Genomic DNA, 22,346 nt, shown 5'->3' with positions numbered 1-22,346 from the left:
GCCGCCGCCAGCACCTCGTGATCAGCCTCAGCGGTGCTACGAAACAAATTAAATTAAATATTATTATTAGTTAAAAAGAGGAAGAATGTGGAAACTAAGGGAGCCAGATTTGACAAGAGAAGCGCTGAGTCTCTTTCTTTATTGAAAGCTCCCCCCCCCATACGCCACGCTGTCAGTTAACAAGTGAGAGAAGATTTAATGTAAGAAGACAACGGCGGGCAGGCTGACTGAGCTGGCGGGCTGAGCTGGGCGTGCTATCCAAATTGGGTCAATATCTTAATTCCAGTCGTCCTCAGCCGCTGAATTAACTAGTAATTAATTCCCACTAATTAAGATTGCTGGAGTTGTGTGGAAATGGTTGGCTGAGTCTGGCCTTTGAACAAGACCTTTCAAAAACAACACACCCCCCACCCGCGGGCGGATATAAACAGTTATTGGACAAGATTGTCAATCCTATATCATGTTGAACTTCATGGATATATATAGAGCTCATCAATTTAATTAGTAAGATTGGCTGGCTGGCTAAACCATGAGTACTGTCGACTTTTAAAAATAATTATGAATTGCTTTAATGAGTTTTTATTTATTTTTTTAAATATGTGTGTGGGTGTGTATAATTTTGATTGGTATATCATTATCTATTAATTGGTTTGTAAATAAATAAAAATGATGGAGAGTTGGATATATATATATATATATATAGATAGATATAATTAAAAGAGGGGGTGGTTGCATGGGGGGTTACGTTGATTAATTTAGAATATATTCGAGAAGGAGAATGGGTCAGCTGGAAGCCGTCGCTTTTGGCCAAACTGATAAGTTTGACAATACTACTACTACTACTACTACTACTATTAACTAATAAATAAATAAATAAGAAAAGAAAAGAAAAGAAAAGAAGCACTCTTCTTAATTAGCCCCCCCCCCCCCCCCAACATATTCATATGTATATATGTATCTGCGTGTGGACGTGATTGTGACGCCATGAAATCTGAATCTCTCTTTGCCGCAATTTCATTTCACATTTAGAATTATTGGACCTATATCTCCCTCTCCCTCCCCATATATACGTACGGTACGTGGTTGCCTCTAGCTCCTTGGCTTTCTGGATTTGGATATTAATGGAGGAGGAGTATTTGTGCATGTTGCCCGACGACTGTGTCTCTGCAATTCTCTCTTGGACCACTCCTCTCGATGCATGCACCTCGTCCCTCGTTTCTTCGTCGCTGCGCTCCGTTGCCGATTCGGACGCCGTCTGGGACAAATTCTTGCCCTCTGATTACCCGCAGATCGTATCCGCATCATCACTCACTACTCCCACGATCAACTTCTCTTCAAAAAAACAGCTCTATGCTCGCCTCTGCAGCCCCCTTCTCCTTCATGGCGGTACCAAGGTGCATGGGTGCATATATATACATACCCATTCTTTCATATCTGCATGCATGCGATATCGATCTCGTGTTTTTCTTAATTTAATGAATGAATGAATGAATGAATAAATATTGCAGAGTTTCGTACTAGAGAAAGAATCGGGAAAGAAATCGTACATACTGTCGGCAAGAGAGCTATCCATTACATGGAGTAATGAACCAATGTACTGGGTCTGGTCATCCACGCCTAAGTCAAGGTCAGTTTTCTCCCTTCCATCTGTTTTAAGTAATGCTAGCTATTTTTACATATAATAAAATTATTAAACAAAAAAAAAAAAACAAGTGTTCAACACCTACGTACCTAAATAATAGGTCATTCTGAAGTACGAAAACGATCCGAAGACGCTGTTTCGGCAACCCAACAGGATGCCCTAATTAGCTGATATAATTAGCGTCGCCATTTTGGTGTTTGTTTGCATTATTGTAAATTATTTTCCAAAAATTGGTTGTGTGTGTATGCATAATAAATGAATCATGAATGTTTATCTGTGTGCATGTGTATGTATATATACGTGTGTGTATGTGTTTGTATATATGTATACATATTATGTATATAGCTAGGCATGTAAAGATATTTTAACAAGAGAAATAATAATTTTGTTAATTTTAGTGTAAATAGGAAAATGGTTTACGAATCTATAATTGATAAGTTATTTTATATCCTTTGTTATAAAATATTTTTATTATAAAAATATTACAATTGATAAGTATAAAATTAGTCAAAATATTAATTTAATAATTTATTAGTAATTAACTCTATCTTTTTTTTTGTTGCCATAAAAAAATGAAAATATTATGTTTTGATAATTGTAAAAACGGGTAAATTGCACCAGATCCTTGTAGTTTAGGTCATTTGCACAGACACCCAAACTATACATAAACAACCTTGTCAAAATTACGAACCTAATCTCAAAGTCAACCTTTCTTAATTAGTTAACAGAAATACCAAAGGCAACCACTGGTCTTCTTCCAGCTCTTCGTCAAGCTGTGAACGACAATGACAAGCAAAGATGTATATATGATGGCAATTTCCTCAACGATCTGCAGCGCCCGATGGCTTCTCAAATCTCAACTTTTGCCAGTAGTTTTCCACCTAACAATGAAATAACATGTAACTTCCGTGTTCGTCAACACACAATAAAATATCTCTCTCTCTTAACAAATTTTCTCTCATACAAGGATTTTTAAAGAAAGTAATCTCACGAACAAACCTGATGTTACCTAAAATATAATAATGAATTCATAAGGTGAGAAATATGATCTTGATGTTCTTGTGCAAAGATAATCAGCAGGTCTTGAGACAAATGATCAAGGTACCAAATGATTAGGTGCCTGAAGAAAGGATGGCTTGCTAATGAAGAGGTCTCTTTTGACGAACGAGTGTTCTCTAATGACCGAGAGACCCTGAATAATTGAAAAGTCCCAAATGAGACTGATTTCACTCAATTTCTCTGATACTTAAATTAGTTTTCAAGTGCTTAAGTGCAAAAATAGAGTCTAAGTGTCTGAGTGAGTATACATGAGAGAGGAGATGAACATTTTATTTATAGATGAGGGAAAGAGAAACACATGGTAGCCATCCCAGACTTCCCGAGTGACATATTCCAAATATATTCCCAGCATATTCTTGACATATTTTGTAAAATCTTATAATATTCTCGTGGGTCCCATGTAACATCCCGTATTTAGCGATAGGAATGACTGAAACAACTTATTCTGATGGGCTTACGCGAACTTCCCAGGGGGTCACCCATCCTTGAAATTCCCCAGCTCAAGCACGCTTAACCCTGGAGCTCTTTGTCTACATTCAGCCCAAAAGGTATCTAATTGGTGTTGTTTTATTCATTACTTATCCTCAATATATACTACCATTTTTTGGGCTCTTGGGGTATTACATTCTCCCTCCCTTAAGCACATGATGTTCTTGTCATGCGACCTTACAACTGCTCCCAGACCTTCTCCCATTTAGGGGTTGCCATCCTAAAAACCTGCCAAAAATCACTCCTTGTACAGGCCTTAGAGCCCCGGCGCCACTCCTCACCCTCATCGGACCGCCTTCACCAAGGATTAACTCTGATACCACCTGTAACATCTCGTATCGAGCAATAGGAAGGATCGAAACAACTTACCCTGATGCGCCTACGCGAACTTCCTAGGGGGTCACTCATCCTTGAACTTCCCCAACTCAAGCACACTTAACCCCGGAGTTCTTTGCCTATATTCAACCCAAAAGGTATCTAGTTGGTATTGTTTCATTTCTTACTTATTTTCAATATATACTACCATTCTCTGGGCTTTTGGGGTATTAAATCCCAAGCCGGGTTTGGTTTGATGAATGCCCCGGAAGAGTCTGTCGACTAAAAAGAAGGCCATCATGATCGAGTGGCCACTCATAACTGAGTGGTGGCCACACTCACCTCCCCTTGGCTTGGTTCTTCTTGCTTCTTGGCCATTGTCTTGCAGATTATTCTTACTACTTGTTTTGAAAATTGTTTGAAGCTTGGCATAACACTTGCATGTTGGACTTTCGCACTTAGTCATGACTGAGTAGCCCTTTGGTAAGATGACTTAGTGGGAAATCTTATGGCTAAGTTTCTCTTGGTGAGCCATGATCGAGTTGTCCTTCCCCTAGCTTGGTGATACTTCTTCCTTTTGCTTGATCTGATTTGGTTTTGCTCACCAATAAACTATCTTCATAACTTAATCTCCCTTGATCGGGTGGACACTCATAGATTTTGACCCAAATTTGTCGCTTGGGCCTGCTCCATATTCGAATTGTTTGCTGTTTGTAGGTGTTGAGTTTGCCTAGAGTTTTGATGTAGTAGAAGATCAGTAAATGTTGAAGTCTATTGGCTAGAAGTTTTAGATCAATTAGGGCATTTAAATATAAGTGTAATTACTTTGTAATTTTGGGGGCCTAATTATAATTTTCCCATATTAGTTAGTTACCTTGGGAATCTCACACTTTTTATTTATAGGAGGGCGAGGTAGGTAGTTGATAACACATAGGAGAGAGCTTTTGATTTTGTCTATGTTCGAGTGAGGAGTTTTCGTTCTTAAGGAAGAGAAAAGCGGTTTGAGTCTTGTGTATTTCTTGGGAGAATGTGTGCTTGTACTCGGGGAGATAGATGAGTGTTTAGAAGCTTGGTGTACTGATCATTTTCATTCTAATAAAAGCTGTTTGGAGTGGGTGTTGACTGCTGGATGTAGGCTTGCTAAAAGCATTTCGAACCAAGATAAATCTTGGCTCTTTGGTTTGTTTTATCTTTCCTTATTTCTGTTTCATTTCTATTTTGCTTTGATTCTTTAATTTAGTTTCTGTTTCTGCGAGTTTCTTAGAATTCGATAGGGAATTCTCTTTGGTTGGCTTCTGTTAAATAGTCGTAAATATCAACAATCTGGTATCAGAGCCATCCTTCGTCCAAGATAAGTCTTCTTAATGCTTTTCTTGATATCTTTCTTGTTGTTTTTATTAGACTCTAGTTCTAATTATGGTTGCGACAAGATATGATATAGAAAAATTCACTGGCCAAAATGATTTTGGCCTTTGGAGAATTAAAATGAAGGCGCTTCTAGGAAATCTAGGACTAAAAGGAGCATTAGAGGAAGAGAAAAAGTTACCCAAATCTAGTACCCATGAACAGAAACAAGAATATAGTAAACAGAGGGAAGAAATAGATGAAAAGGCATATAATACTTTAATTCTTAGTCTTAGTGATAAGGTTCTTCGAGAGGTCTCAAAAATGACCACTGCTCTATCCTTATGGAATAGGTTAGAAACCTTATATTTGACCAAAAATCTTTCCGCCTGGCTGTTCTTAAAAACTAGGTTTTTCTCATTTAAGATGGGAGAGGGGCAGAAACTGCAAGAACATATAGATGACTTCACAAAGTTATGTTTAGATCTTGAAAATATTGATATAAAATATGATGATGAGGATAAGGCTCTTATCTTATTGCATTCTTTACCAAGATCTTATGAGATTTTTGTTGATATATTAAAATACGGTAGATAAAGCCTGTCTCTAGATGATGTTATTGGAGCTTTAAACTCCAAGGAAGTTCAACAAAAGTTAGAAGTCAAGAATTCTATAGGAGATGCCCTTACACCTAGGTCAAGGACAGAAAAGAAGGATCAAAAGACCAAAGGAAGGTCTAGATCAAAGTCTAAAAATGGTAAGAAAACAGTAAGGTGTTTCTTATGTCATGAAAAAGGTCATATTAAGAGAAATTGCCCTAAGAAAAAGAGGGAATTTCAGAATAAATTGAATACTAGGATATCATCCTCAATCTGTGATAGTGCTGATGCTCTAGTTGTGTCAAAAATCGAGGAAAACCAGGCTTGGGTATTAGACTCTGGTTGTTCCTTCCACATGACTTCTCATAGGGATTGGTTCCTAAGCTTTAGGGACACAGATAGGGCTAAAGTCCTTCTAGGAAATAACTAGGAATGTAAAATCAAAGGGGTTGGGGATGTTAAAATCAAAATGCATGATGGAATAATTAGGACATTGCTTGCTGTAAGATATGTACCAGATTTGAAAAGAAATCTGATATCCCTTAGAGAATTAGACAATATCGGATACTCTTATAGAGGAGTTGGTGGAGTCCTTAAGATTGTAAAAGGATCTCCCATATGCATGAAGGCTATCCTTCAAAATGGCATATATATGTTGTAGGCATCCACTGTAGGGGGGGAGAGGCAGCATTAGAAAAGGGAAAATCCTATGGGCAGTCTAGATTGTGGCATTATAGGATGGCTCACATCAGTGAGCAAGGACTTAAAGAATTGGCTAAGTAAGGGATTTTAAGTACTGAGAAAGTTATAGCTATAGACAAATGTGAAACATGCATATTTGGAAAATCTGTAAAAGTTAAATTCCCTAAAAAGGCTATTCACTCCACTAAGGCCCCTTTAGAATATATCCATTCTGACATGTGGGGTCCTTCCAAACCTTATCTCATGGTGGAGCTAAGTATTTCCTATCCATAATTGATGATTATTCTAGAATGGTTTGGGTTTATGTTTTAAAATCAATGGATAAAACTTTTGAAACCTTTAAAACTTGGAAAATCATGATAGAAAATCAGAAAAGACGCAAAATTAAAATCATTAGGACTGACAATGGTTTGGAATTTTGTAACAAGGAATTTAACCACCTATGTAAACAAGAACGTATCCTAAGGCATCTATCGGTTCCAGGAAATCCAAAACAGAATGGTTTGACCGAGAGAATGAATATAACTCTCTTAGAGAGAGTTAGGTGCATGATTATTCATGTTAGGCTATCCAAATCATTTTGGGGAGAAGCCTTAGTCTCGGTAGCTTATGTTATTAATAGGTCACAATTCACAGCCATAGGATTTAAAACTCCCTATGAAATGTGGACTGGTCACAAGCCTAATATAGATCATATTAGGGTGTTTGGGTGTATAGCTTATGCTCATTCCAAACAAGGTAAGATGGACCCTAGAGCTATTAGGTGTTTGTTTATAGGATATCCTGAAGGAGTTAAGGGCTACAAGCTATGTAGTTTAGATCCATATATGCCTAGGACCTTTGTAAGCAGAGATGTTACTTTCAATAAAGAATCTAACATAAAAGACTTTGAGGGAAATGAAGAATTAAAGGATGCTGAGAAAGAAAAATCAGTAGATATAGATCTATCTGAAGAACCAATGGATAGAGGCCAAAATAACTCTAAAGATTAGAAGTTAAGTCTTCAAGAAGAAAATGAAGGGTATGAAGAATTTTCTCCAAGTCAGTAGGATGATTATGAGGGATCCTCTGCTGGTCAGCAAGAGGATTATGAAGAATCCTCCTGTTCAAAAAATCCTCCTGATCCAGAGAGAAATAATGTATCTAGAGATAGGAAAATGAGGGTTTCCAGACCTCCGGTAAGGTATGGCTATTCTAATTTAGTTTCCTATGCCTTGTTAAGTGCAGCTACAGAAGTAGGGGAAGAACCCCTTTCATATGAAGCAACAGTAAAGTCCAGAGATTCTCAGAAGTGGCAGGAAGCCATGAAATCTGAGATGGACTCTCTTAATCAACATAAAACTTTTGTCCTTATAGAAAAACCCTTAGGAAAGCAGGTTGTTAGCTGTAAATGGATATATAAAATTAAGGAAGGAGCTAGAAAAGAAGATAAACTTAGGTATAAAGCTAGGTTAGTGGCTAGAGGTTTTACTCAAGTAGCTGGTATAGATTTCAATGAGGTATTTTCACCTGTTGTGAGACACATCTCAATAAGAATCTTGCTTGTTATCTTAGCTCATCAAGACTTAATTTTAGAACAAATGGATGTTACTACATCTTTTCTACATGGAGATTTAGAAGAAACTATTCTTACGGAGCAGCCTAAGGGATTTGAAGTAAGAGGTAAGAAAGAACTAGCATGTCTTCTTAAGAAATCTCTTTACGGTTTAAAACAATCCCCTAGGCAATGGTATAAGAAGTTTGACTCATTTATGTTGTCCTAAGGGTTTAAGAGGAGCTCATATGATAGCTGTGTCTATTTTAAACATATGCCCAATAATGTATCCATATATCTTCTCTTATATGTAGATGATATGTTGATTGCAAGTCAAACAACTAAGGAAATCATGAATTTAAAACTTAGTTTAAAATCAGTCTTTGAAATGAAAGAATTAGGAGAAGTTAGGAAAATATTAGGTATAGAAATTAAAACGAACAGACAACATAGGCAGCTAATCTTGTCTCAACAATCCAATCTTAGCAAGTTGGTTAAGAAATACAACATGAGGGATGCAAAGGGTGTATCAGTACCATTTTCCCAACACTTTAAATTATCTCATGAGCAGTCTCCAAAGGATGGAAAAGACATTAAGGAAATGAGTAAGATTCCTTACTCTAATGCAGTTGGGAGCTTAATGTACAACATGGTCTATTCAAGACTAGATTTGGTCTATAAGTGTATCTAGTAGATTTATGGCCAATCCGGGTAAAGCTCATTGGGATGCTGTAAAATGGACTTTTAAGTATGTTAAAGGGACTTTAGGTATGTCTTTGGTTTATGGTGGAGGAAAATTAGAATCAAAACCTTACATCGTAGGGTTTACAGATGTAGATTTTGTTGTAGATATCGATAAGAGAAGGTCTTCTACAAGTTATGTATTTTAGCTATGGGGATCTACCATAAGTTGGAAAACAAACCTGTAATCGGTAGTGGCTTTATCCACAACCAAAGCAGAGTATATTATTGTAACAGAAGCAATAAAAGAAGGTCTTTGGCTTAAAGGAATCATTAGTGAACTACTAGGAAATGATGTTAAGGTTAGGCTAATATGTGATAGACAAAGTGCTATTCATTTGGCTAAAAATCCCTCACACCATGAAAGAACCAAACACATAGATGTTAGGTATCATTTCATTAGGGAAATTCTTGAAAAAGAAGAGATAGCCCTAATAAAAGTTGTAGGAGAAGAAAATGTAGTTGACATGTTTACCAAAGTTGTCCCTAAGTCTAAATTACAACAATGTTTATCCATTCTTAATGTTGTTTGCGTTTAATATGATCAGTGTTTGTCTTCATCCAGATAAGAGCAGGTTCCAGGCTATCGAGTGAAGAACTCAAGGAAAATGGTGGAGAATTGTTAAGTTTGCCTAGAGTTTTGATGCGATAGAAGATCAGTAAATGTTAAAGTCTATTGGCTAGAAGTTTTAGATTAATTAGGGCTTTTAAATATAAGTGTAATTACTTTGTAATTTTGGGGGCCTAATTGTAATTTTCCCATAGTAGTTACCTTGGGAATCTCACCCTTTCTATTTATAGGAGGGCGAGGTAGGCAGTCGATAACATATAGGAGAGAGCTTCTGATTTTGTCTATGTTCGAGTGAGGAGTTTCCGTTCTTAATGAAGAGAAAAGTGATTTGAGTCTTGTGTATTTCTTGGGAGAATGTGTGCTTGTGCTCAAGGAGATAGATGAGTGTTTAGAAGCTTGGTGTACTGATCATTTTCATCCTAATAAAGGTTGTTTGGAGTGGGTGTTGATTGTTGGATGTAGGTTTGCCAAAGGCATTCCGAACCAAGATAAATTTTGGCTCTTTGGTTTATTTTATCTTTCCTTATTTCTGTTTCATTTCTATTTTACTTTGATTCTTTAATTCGGTTTTTGTTTCTACGAGTTTCTAAGAATTCGAGAGGGAATTCTCTTTGGTTGGCTTCGGTTAAACAATCCTAAATATCAACAGCAGGGTATATCAATTACTCTCTACTCTTTTAACTAGAAGTCCTGGGTGGAAGAGTATTTCGCCCCGCAAATCTCACATGTGCCTTCATTTCACTTCTTTCTCTTGGAGCTCTTTTCCAAGTGACTCTCAAGTCTCAAGGTTATTTCAACTCTCCGTATCATTTCAAGTCTTTAGATCATTTGTAGCTTCGACATTTTCATATTTTGACTTTCATAATTACTAAAAGCCCAGAGATGATGAGGGAAGTGTCTCAAAAAGTGCACATGGTGATGAAGCTTCTATTTTTGTAGGAGAAATCTCAACGTTCTCCATTTCTTGAGGGTGTAGGAAGGACTCCTTCATGCGCTCCTAGCTACCTAGGGGGGTAGGGGCTATTCTTTTCCTTATTTCTGGTGATGCTTGCTAAAAACTCAATGCTTCACGCGAAAGTTCTTCAAATCTGCTCAAGAGTGTTAGACACGGACTTAGTGATTGTGCTTGGTGTTGGCTCATATACGTGTTTATATTTCACTGGGAGGAGCAATGGTATATTGGGAACTTTCTTCGAACCGTGGATGGTCGTGATGGTTAACATTCTATTTCTTTGTTGTTGGGTTACTTGCGGGATGATGGATGTAACACTTCTTCATTGTCGAGATTCTTACAGGACAACAAATATTATGCCATTTGATCACGAGGCGAAGCAATGTAAGTTGCTTGTGGGGTAAAGAATATTATGCCATTTAGTCATTAGGCGAAGCGATGTAAGTCATTCCCAAGGCAACAAATATTATGACATTCGGTCACCAGGTGAAGTGGTACAAGTAGCTCGCTGGCAACAAATATTATACCTCATCGCTGTTAGGCTACTTGCGAGAGAACAGTCTTATACCTTCTTATTGCTGAGCTATTTGTGGGATAACGGTCTTATACCTTCCTATTATCGAGTTACTTGCAGTACAACAGTTTTATTTTTCCTCCATTATCGGACTACTTATGGGACAATGGGTTTTTTTTTCTCCTTATTATTGGGCTATAAGTAGGATAATGGGTTTGTTTTTTCCTCATTATTAGGCTGTTAGTGGAAAAACTGGTTTTGTTTTCTCCTTGTTGCCAGGTTATGCATAGGACAACAAGCCTTTTGTGTTTACCTTGCTGTCAGGCTATTAGTGTTGGAAATGTATGCCCTAAAGACACGTTTTGTTTAATTTATGGTAATGATGTTTCTTTTAGTCAGTTTGTGGCACATATATTATTTGCATTTAATTGTTGGAAAAGTGTCCATGCTATTAAGTAAGTGATTCATGTGATGGGTCGTTCTTCACAGTTAGGCATGAATCATGTGTACTTAATAAGCAAGAAAATATTACTCTTGATCTTTTGATAGAACTGGGCATTCTATCATGATAAGATCATTGTACAATAGATCTTAATGGAGGATGGCTTGCCTTAGCCAGTAAACAGTCCGTTTACTCTAATTGTACAAGCACATTTGGAATACGTAGAGTGGACCTGTGATAGAAGCTAATGACAAAGTACTAATTATCATGGAGCTAGTCTATCATTGTTACTACGTGGACGAGTACTCTAACACTTGAGTATTAGTTAGTGGTCTAGTGAACCTAGAGCTATATTCTTAGATTCACTGTAGATGAGGTCTATCAAAGATCAATAACCTTTTGAGTTGGGAGTATGGTTTCTAATTAGCTAAGACAGACTAATACAAGATAGTTTCTGTGATTCACCCCCTTGTGATTGTCCAAGAATAATCAAATAATCCAGGGCCCTGGGAACGTGACTTAAGAGTGTGTGCTTCTGGGTAGCTCCTAGTGATAAGCAAGTACATTCGAGTAGTCACGGATTATTGGACTAGTGATCTAAGGATGGTAGAAATCATTTAGAGAGGTGTTAGTACATTATTCCTTTCTAAATGATGGGTGTTACGCAGAGGGGTATTTTCGTCATTACACTAGTAGGTCAAAGACATTGCATATGCAAAATTATTCGTGGGGTCAGTGTTACCATATGGTGATAGTTGGAACACTTAGAATGACAAAATATAGCTACTAGGTAGCAGGGATATGTTGGTCATTTTAGTAGCCGTGAATAATTTGTCTTTTGGTCCCCGGGGTAGCTTGATATAACTCATGTATTATTTAATACATTTGGCTTGTTGGGTGAATTACATTGAGAGAAAATTATTTTATTCAGAATGGTCCATAATTAATTGGGCTAGAATAAAATAATAGTTCATTGCTTTTTAATTAATTAATTGGGCTAACCCAATTAGAAAATTAATTAAATGGACTTGGCCCACTAGGGTTTTAACCCTAGGGTTCTCCCTATATATTCTCTCCTTGGTTGTTTTTCATCTAAGGTTTTTTTTACTCTTCTTCACTGAAAGAGAGGCCACGAGTTCGAGTCATACTTCGGAAGATCAAAAGAGAGCCTTCAAGTTCTGATGCGAAGGAGCCGTAGGATTGCAGGACATCCGTCGTCTCCACCACGAGAAGAAGCTCCCGCCCATCCTCCGCCTGTCGCTTCATTCCGTCCAGTAATCCGAAGGAAAAGTAAGTTTCCTAGATTCTAATCAGTACGAGGAAAGTTTTTATTTAAAAACGCTTCCGTTGCATGCTATGTATCCTCGTAATGATCCTTCAATTAGTGGGACAACGAACTTTGTTTTCTCCTTATTACCGGGCTATGCATGGGACATTAGGCCTTTTGTGTTTACCTCGTGTCTTGCTATTAGTGGGATAATAGGCCTTGAATTTTTCACCTCTTTGTCAGGCTATAAGTTGGACAACGAGCTTATTTTTTCCTTGTTATTGGGTTGATAGCGGGACAATGGGCTTTGTTTTCTCCTCGTTACCAGGCTATGTGCAGGACAACGTGCCTTTTGTGTTTGCCTTGTTGTTGGGCTGTTGGCGAGATAATGGGCCTTGGGTTTTTCACCTTGTTGTCGGGGTATAAGAAATACAACTTTTCTTTTGTGTTTACCTAGTTGTTGGGTTGTTAGCGGGATAATCGATCTTGGGTTTTTTCACCTTGTGGTCAGGCTATAAGCAGGGTAATGGGCCTTTTGCTTTTACCTTGTTGTCAAGTTGTTAATGGGACAACGCGCCTTGTTTCTTCCTCTTTGTCAGGCTATGTGTTGGCAACAAGCTTGTTGTTCTCCTCATTGTCTAGCTATTAATAGGATAATGGGACTTTGGTTTTTACCCCGTTTGTCGAGCTATGCACTGGGTAACGAGCTTTGGATTTTCACCTTGTGATAGGCTATAAGGCAATGGGCCTTTTGTGTTTATCTCATTTTCGGGCTGTTAGTGAGACAACAGGTCTTAGATTTTCACCTCGTTGCCAAGCTATAAGCAGGGCAATGGGCCTTTTGTTTTTACATCGGTGTCAGGCTATTAACGAGATAACGAGCCTTGTTTCCTCTTTGTTGTCGGGCTATGTGTGGGGCTATAGACTTGTTGTTCTCCTCGTTGTTGAGCTGTTAATAGGACAATGGTCCTTGGAAACCTTGTTATGGGGCTATGCGCGGGGCAATGGGCCTTTTGTTCGAAAAGAACTTTTGATTGATCTTTCCTTTCATCCTAAGAATTGAAACAAATAGATAATAATGGACGCAATAATGATAATGTATTATATGAGAGAGTACAAGCATTTTTGTGACGTGGTTAAGCCAAATGTGCCTACGTCCATAGTCTCGCCTTGGGCTCAATTATTAGCAATTATTATGCATAAAGTTCATATGAGGGAAACAATATGACTTGGGATTTATGAGCGGTTAGTCTTGCACAGCTTGTTTGGTAATGGATAAAGTCTCTTCACTCTTCTTCTCTTTTGTGGATGACACATAACAAGTGCATGCCTTTCGCTGATCCCTTTGAACCTGTCCCACACCTTTAGGCATATGAAACTTCATTAATAGATAGTAGGAGGAGACTACAACCTTCATGTCATTGAGTAAGGGGCGAACCAAAATCACATTGTATGTAGTCAAGGTGGTTTTAACCACCATGAAGTTAGCTTGTCATGTTATGCTTTGAGAATTGGATCCCGGTGTGATTGGTAACTGAATTAAACTAGCTACTGGAACAATCTCCCCAATGAAACTGTATAAAAGGAAGGAGACCTTTTTCTGTCAGTCATGGGCAATTTGCATATGTTCAAAGTAGTTCCAATAAATAAGGTTGATTGAATTGTTACTGTCCACTAGAATTCTCTTGATGGGGTGTTTTGCAATTATGGATAAAATTACCATCAGATCATCATGCAAGATGATTACGTCGCCCCTGTCAACTAGTGTGAACGTAATGGATTTTTCATTCTCTCTAGTTTCCATTATCGAGTTGACTTGGTAAGCTAGACGGGCATAAGTCTTTCGAGAAAATGAGTTGTCACCAAGTAAGATTTTGCCACCTGATATGACGTGTATAACTTGATGAGTTGGCTCATTATCAAGAGGTGGATTTTGTTTGTAGTCCTTCATTCTTTCTTGTTGTCTCTAATTATGCCTCTCACGTCCTTTAGGCCTCCCTTCCCTTCTTTATAGCTCCTTGTCATTCCCCCCTTCTTCTTGTATATATCTTTATAAGCGTCCTTCCCGAATAAGCATCTTAATTTGATTTTTTAACTCTCGACATTAATCAATGGAATGACCACGAGTTCTATGGTATCAGCAATACTCATCATGGTTCTTTACTATAGGATGATCAATTATTTCGAAAGTCTGATAAGTCCTCGCCCCTCTATGGCCGCCAGTATGGCTGATCATGGTTGGGTGAGTCAGGCATAGTGATTAAATTGAGGGCTAAAAACATCTAGTCTTTGGGCTGTCTCCTGTTGTCGGTTAAGGTCTTCTTCAACATCTCACTCTTTTCTTTTCTGCTTTCTATCTTCATCTATTGCCACAATCTTCATTACCTCTGTATGGTGTATGTATTTTTTTTCCCTAGCAAATAAATCTGTCAAGAACTTTAGCGGGTTCAGGGATAAAGATTAGGGAAGTTAACCACATCCCTTGCAACATGGTGGATATTACCATTTCAATTGGTAAGTCATGACTCTCAAGGGTGGCATTACGGAACTTGTCCATGTACTGGCGAAGGGTCTCTTTGCCTCATTGTCTAATACAGAGGAGCTACATTGCGTTTTTCTTTTTTCTAGCCATTAATGACGAATGCTTTGGTGAATTCTTTCCTTAGCTGCCCGAATGAAGAGATGGATATTCGAGTAAGCTATTGAACTAGATTCGGGTGTGTCTTGTTAGAGTTAGCGAGAATGCTAGGCATGTAATTTCATCATCCCAACCATAAAATGTCATGAGGGACTCGTAATTCTGAATGTGATAGTCAAGATCATCTTTGCCGGTATAGGGAGTAATTTGCGGCATCTTGAATTTTCTTAGCAGTGGTTTCCCCAATATGTTCTCAGTGAACGAGGACTCCCTTCTTGGTTGTTCTTCTGTGATTGGAACCAATCTCTTTTGTTTGAGTACTTCTTCAACCACCCTCTTAATATCATTTCGTATACTTATTGCGGTGTGGTTATTTGTCCCTCTATTCCCTTGGTGTCAAACCCCTAGTAGGGCTTTGCTTCCTCCATGTTGGCGTGCTTGCCACAATTTCGTGATGCCTTCCTTTTCTTAGGATTCGCCTATCTCCTGTATAATTTCATTTTTGCTCCCAATTTTGCCATGGAGTGGCATTAGTTGCTCGTGGTCGGAGTTTTGACTAATTTCCTCGGTAAGGAGATGACCTATATTGGGTGTGGCTTCCTGATAGGAACTGATTTCCTCTTCTCTTTGCTAGACTTTCCTTGGTGGGGCATCCTCTGGTATGAATCTCCTCAGTGTCGTGAGTAGTGCCATATTGGGGACTATGTTTTGAAGTATCCTTACCATGTCTCATAGTGTTTGCATGCCCTCAATATGTTGCTATTGTAGTGCTTCGTATTCTACCTAAGAGACCATGGCGGGAGCTTGTTGAGATGTGCCAGGTTAGTTATGACATTCGTACTGATGTTGGAGACCCGATGGAGGTGGCTGAGTCCCCATCTACTGTTAGGGCTCCAGGGGAGTTGGCTGGGTGCTCCCTTGTTGTTGAGAGTCTATTGGGGGCAAGTGCTCTCCCATTGGGTGTTGAGGGTCTTGTGGAGGTGGGTGACCCTTTACACCTTGGGAAAGAGTTTATCAATTGCTTCTAGTGTTTACCATTTATAGTGGTTCTTGATTAACTTTTTGTCATCTTCCCACAGACAGCACCAATTGTTGTTGCCCAAAATACAATAATGAATTTGTAAGGTGGGAAATGTGATCTAGATGTTCTTGTGCGAGGATGATCAGGTGGCTTGGAGAAAGGATGGCTTGTTGATGAACGAGAGACCTATGATGAACTAATACCCTCAAATGACTAAGAGGTCTTAGATAAATGAGAGGTCTCGAATAATCGATAGGCCTTCCACGACAAATAAATGGTTAGGGGTACGGGAGGCTGTTCTAACGCAAACCCTCCGATGCTTAAGTTAGTCTTCAAGTGCTTGAGCCCAAAAATGGAGTTTGAGTATCCTAGTGAGCATACCTAAGAAAGAAGGTGAGCCTCCTATTTATAGAGGATGGGAGGGGGACACGTGCCAGCCATCTCGGGCTTTTCGAGTGGCATATTTCGAGTATATTCCCAACATATTCATGACATATTCTTGGCACATTTTGCAAAATCTTATAATATTCTTGTTGGTCCCAAGCCAAGTTTAGTTTGAGGAACGCCCTAGGAGGGTTCGTCGACTACAAGGGAGGCTCTTGGGGGTGAGTGGCCACTCATGACCGAGTGGTGGCCACTCGGTCATCATTCACCTCCCCTTGGCTTGGTTCTTCTTGCTTCTTAGTCATTGCCTTGCGAAGTGTTCTTGCTACTTGTTTCGAAACTTGTTTGAAGCTTGGCATAACACTTGCATGTTGGACTTCCTTTATCGAGTGGCCCTTTCGTGAGATGACCGAGTGGGCACTTGGTCATGGCTGAGTTGCCCTTTCCCTAGCTTGGTGATACTTCTTCCTTTGGTTTGGTTTGATTTGTTTTTGCTCACCAATGGACTATCTTCCTAACTTGATCTCCGATACCACCTGTAACGCCTGCTAATCCCAGGATAGTTTCTAACGCATTAGTTTCGAAATTTAAATATAAGAGGCGTTATTTAACTCATTAACGTTTATCCCATTTCCTTATGGTATTTAAATGTCTTAATTTTTTTCCCAGATTTAGAATAGAAGATTAAAACAAAGGTGGGATAATACGAGAATGTAGTTTGAAACCCTTAAGAGAATCACCATAGCATTGTACCTTGATTCTTCTATAACCTGGTGGTTCCAATTATTTACTCCAATTTAATCAATAGGAAATCGATGTGCAAGGGATAATCATATGGCTGTTCACTGGGTTATAGCGTGAACCAATCAATCTTCGGTACCTTGGGTTTCAATAACACTGTTTACAGATTTGAGTAAAAGTATAAGTACGAAGGATATTCCTTTAGGGATTTGAATAAAGAAAGTAATACGTACGTGGTATTGTTGTAAGTATGAACTCCAAACTTAAGAACAAAATGGTATTTAATACAAACGGTTCTATGTATATTGCCTTTCTTTGGAATGCGAATAGGAATATAAATATACCACAAGATTGGCTTAAAAGCTTACCATGCTTCAAATCCTTAGTATCTCTATATAAATAGTTGATTTCACAAGATATCTGAATGGAAATTGGTAATAGATAAATGATCATTTAGTAGTTTGATTACAACAACTTGATTTAATGGAATGTAAACAGAATGAAGTAAATATTAGGTAGCCGTTTCCTCTTTGCCTTTGCTTGCTCCCGAGTACCTGAAACACTTATTGTACCTGGAACGTTGAATGTTCCAGGGGCATCAACCCAAGTTAGATAGCGATATTTAAGTGGATAACTCAATATTGGAGATGCGTGCAAATGCATTATGCAGAATGTCGTGAACAACAATGGTAGTGACGCTAGGGTGTTGTAATCATCCGCGCTGGCCATCATGCAATCATGAAATCATAGCCATTCCTTGACTTGGGATGGTGTGGTCCTAGACCACGTACATGATGCAACCATTTCAATGCCACTAGCCATGAATGTAGTGATGCATGTCCATGTGTATAGAAATGCGAACCAACGGTATTAAATGATATGCAAACCACTCAAATGAAAGTACAACATGTAAGAGATGTAAGAGTTCAAAGATGAGGAGTCACCCACCAATTTTACCTGACCCGATACTGTTCACGAGTGTCGGTTGGGTTGTTCTGCATAAAACGTAAGATTTCATAAAATCAAAGTTAAATATTTTTACATAGGATTGTAGGGGATAAAAATAGGAATAGGTGGTCAAAATTTTAGGCAAAAATTACCCCACACGCGCCCTTATGCGCCCCTAGAAGGATCCCCACGCACCCTCACTCTCGGACAGCAGCGGTGCGTGTGTTACACGCGCCATGTCTTCTCTAGCGACGGTTGCGCAGCAGCTTGGTTTAATCGACTTTTCTCCGTTTTAACTCCGATTCGACCTTCGTTTTTTCCTACATCTCCTTCTTTCTTCCCTCTACAATATTATCAATTTAAATGAGACTTACCTCGTTTTTTTCAGCGATTCGGGCTCAGATTCCGATGATGCGCTGATTTCCCGTCGAAGCTCGAAACTCCTTCGTTTCTTCACCGATCCACTTCGTTCTTTTTGCAGAATTTCTCCCTATCTCTCAAGAACAGATTTACCTTCCTCACTTCTCTCTTGGAGACTTCTCAAACCTTCAAAAATTAGACCTGAACTCACCCAAAAGCCTTAACCAAAGGCTTAATTAATTTATAAAAGCCTCCAACCAATCAAATTTCAACAACTTAGGGGACACTTGGCCATTCCTTATTGGCCAATTGTTGATATTTTGATAATTTCATGATTGCTCATGATTTATTAGTTTTAGTTTTTATCGTTTTGGCCCACATTTTCCATAAATTGCACTTTTACCCCTTATAACTTTTGGAAATCTTGTTTTAACCCTCAAAATGCTATTCTTCTCTTTCTATGGATTCTAGAAATCCTCCTTATACTTTTAGGTACCATTCTTGACTCCAAAATGGCCTTCAATTATTTTTGAGAAATTACGCTTTTGCCCGAAATCTCCGAAACATTCCATATTGTGCCCGAAATCTTCCTGTTTCTTCTTGAATCCTGAACCCATCATATTATTCTTTAAAAGACATCACTCTTGTAAAAATTCTGGGTGTTACAATCGCCCTTAACCGAGTGGCCAGTTGTAGATTTTGACTTGGATCTGTCGTTTGGGCCCGCTCCATATTCGAATTGTCTGCTATTTGCAGAGCATATCGAAACCCAACTATGGTTCTAAAACCATTTGTTATGATTGAATCATGTAAACCATAAATATAAACAAAAATCAAACGAGAAAATAAAGAAAAAAAATTAATGTGGTTTTACTTAATAGTTTATGTCTATAATCCCACCATAAGAAAATAATCCACCAATCAAAGTATACTAATCTCAACTTTAGATAACTAGTAATACCACATACCGAGACTTTGGTTATCAAGGTGTGAAACATACAGTCTATATTAAATTAGTCATTTATAAGCAACAAAATCGAGTCATATCGAAATTGAGATTCCCCCTAAACTTATTCTAATCTCCTAATTAGATCACTCACCATCAAATTAAGATTAATTTAAGAGATTTTTTCTCCATCAAATTATCATTACATTATTTCTAATCCAAACAATGAGATAAAATACAATCACAAAAAAAAAAAAAAAAATTGAAGAGTAGTTATCTCAACAATGAGATATCTCCTTTTCTTCAATAACCCATTGGCGACAATGGTTTGATTCCAACTGACCAATGGATTTAGAGAAGCCATTTGGATGATGGTTCTTTGAAAGCCATCAGTGGTGGGTATATACTTGAGAACCCACCCACGATGGTGGTTCAATTCTAGCTGGCCAATGAGTTCTTGTAACCTATTGGTTGGTTGGAACCCACACGTACGGTTGACGATGGGTCTAGCTGGCGATAGCTTTTCTTTTATTTCTTTCATATATATATTTTTTTGATCTTAGTTAAAATTAAATTTAAGTTAATTATGATTTAATTAGAATTTAATTAACGGTGTTAGTAATAGAGGGGTTGTTTGAGCAAGAAAAATAAACCACATGAATCTCAGAAGCATCTTTAAAAATACAAAAGTCTCCATACAAATAACCAAAATAACAGAAAAATCTATATAATTAATTTGCCAGAAAATCTATAGAATTTACCCCCCCAAAATCACTCTTTTGATGATTAATTCACAAAACTCTCTCGTGCTAAAATCTCTTTTAATTGCAACCAGCTCCAATCTTTTACCCACCCAATACTTTAAATTTTAAAATCAAACCTAATGGCCAATTGGACTATACATTCATTCACAATTATAATCATTAAGACTATTTTAGGGAGAGACCTTTAGATTAGCTCAATTCAATTAGACATTTTGGATAAATTGTACAAAGGAAGCATATATATATATATATATTTATTAAGTACAAAAAAATAGAAGATATTAACTAACACATTGAGAAAAATAAAATTGTGGATGGCTAGCTAGCTAGATAGTTACATTTAATTAGATACCCAATTCTTTTTCTGGATAAATATGAATTTTCTCATTCTTTGTCTCGGAAGCATGCATGGCACAACTAAGCATTAACTGCTTAAGTTAATGTTATTAATTAATTAATATGAGGCTAATGTGGATGGCAGGTTTAGCGAGGTGGCTGTTCTTAGGGCCACGAGTTGGCTAGAAATCAAAGCAAAGATGAGAAGTGGAATGCTAAGTCCAAACACCAAATATGGAGCCTATCTCATCATGGAAATCACAGAAAGAGCTTATGGCCTTGACTCAATGCCCTGTGAGACTTCAGTTGAAGTGGTTGGGAATCATCGTCATCATGTATCTGCGACCACAGCCTACTTACAGTGTCCTCACAGTAACAAACAGCAGACAGAACGCCCATTTTACACGAACCGCAGCATGCAGAAGAAGATGAAGATTAACAACGGTTGCGATGAGCATCGACTTCCCTGTAAAAGAAAAGATGGGTGGACGGAGATTGAGCTTGGAGAGTTCTTCAGTGGCCAAACGACTATGGACGGTGATGATGATGAGGCAATCACCATGACTTTGAAGGAGGTCAAAGGTTACCAACTCAAAGCAGGTCTTATAATTGAAGGCATTGAACTCAGGCCAAACACTAAACAGTAAATACTAAACATTAAATAAGTTAATAGAATAATTAATTATTCGAGAGTCCATTAATTTATATATTATGTCCACATCCCAGATGCAAATTAATGTTGCTCCTTGTTTTTTGATTCAGTCAATCATTCTTTCTTTCATTATTTGTTTCTCTTCAATTATTTGGTCTCCACAATCATGTATGTATGATACACGCACCAACTAGGATATGAGCTATGTTGTTGCTAGAATATAACAATTAACATTTGTTTATTTTGGAAAAACTCAATGAGCAGTCAACAGGGCTTAGGCGAGAACATGATGTTATGCTTGGTCCACTACAGTGAGGGGGAGATAAGCGGTCATCTAGGGTAGGCTTGATCCGTTGCTTAGGAGAGCTAGGGTGGGCCTCAAAGAGAGCTCAATCTGTTGTTCAGGTTTGGGAGAGCTTGAATGGGACTAGAGGAGAAATGGAGACCACAACAATTTGAGGGGCGAATCCCCATTGTTCAAAAGAGTTGCCATGTTCCTTGAAAATGGTCAGCAAGATAGGAACAGGTGAGGAGGCACGTGGGGATTTATCCTACGCAAACCCTCCAATGCATAAGTTAGATAGTGTCATGGTAAAGTCTAGAATGCACCATGCAATGGAATGTCGTGCTAATTATCCAAGATAAAGGGCTTTGCAAAAGGAAAAATGTCATCGAGTGTCTAGGATGCAAGAGATTGCCCAAAGTGGAAGTAGAGAGAGAAGTCTCCAAAGAGGAAGGTTAAGGGTTTGAAAATTGGGGTGAGCTTGAAGTTGTGGAAAGAAGAAGTTGAAGGTCCATTTGAAGTCCAGAAACATGAGGAGTCGAGGGCCATTTATAGTCGTCAACTGTGACTGGGACATGTGACATGCATATGCGGGAATGCAAAGCACTTCTGGGAATGTGGTGTTGTCCCGTGGTTAAGCTCAAAAGAGGGCCTTCGTGAGAAACCCCCTTGGAGGAAGGATCCAGATGAATAAGAGCCTGGAGCATGTGGCCATGTTGTGTGAAACAACATGGGGCAAAAGTGTTTGGGAGATGAGTCTTCCTAGGCTTCCTCCGGGAGCGGGGCTCGATCGAGTGGACAACTATTTTAGGAAGCTAGTCTTGAGAAAGTGGTTGCAAGGTCCTTTCAGAAAGACCCTCTTGGGAGAATTGCTCCTCCCAAGAATGCTACCTTCTTCGGGAGAACTACCCCTAGAGGAAGGGCCATAACAAGCTCGTAGTTAAATGATTTTACTTGTAGATGTCATTCCTTTATATAAACTAAAGAAAGCGAGATATTTGAAATGATTCTCGAGATTTGTTGGGATTCTCTATGAGATTCCCAAATTTGATTATTTTTTTAGATAATGGGATCTTTGGTTTGAGTTTACATCTGGATAGAT

General features: G+C 38.3%; 1 protein-coding gene across 1 annotated transcript; it reads left to right on the top strand.

Moving 5' to 3' along the window:
- Nucleotides 1-991: 991 nt before the first annotated feature.
- LOC127802412 (F-box protein PP2-B15-like) lies at nucleotides 992-21,157 on the top strand. Its single transcript, XM_052338204.1, has 3 exons — nucleotides 992-1,394; nucleotides 1,509-1,627; nucleotides 20,455-21,157. Exons 1-3 carry the CDS (start codon nucleotides 1,122-1,124, stop codon nucleotides 20,954-20,956), a joined length of 894 nt encoding a protein of 297 aa, XP_052194164.1. The 5' UTR covers nucleotides 992-1,121; the 3' UTR covers nucleotides 20,957-21,157.
- Nucleotides 21,158-22,346: the final 1,189 nt, after the last annotated feature.

Source organism: Diospyros lotus, chromosome 5 (assembly GCF_014633365.1).
Source record: "Diospyros lotus cultivar Yz01 chromosome 5, ASM1463336v1, whole genome shotgun sequence".
In the NCBI taxonomy this organism is placed as follows: domain Eukaryota; kingdom Viridiplantae; phylum Streptophyta; class Magnoliopsida; order Ericales; family Ebenaceae; genus Diospyros; species Diospyros lotus.
The sequence above is the reverse complement of the archived record's forward strand: the minus strand, read 5'-3'. Positions and strand labels throughout refer to the sequence as shown.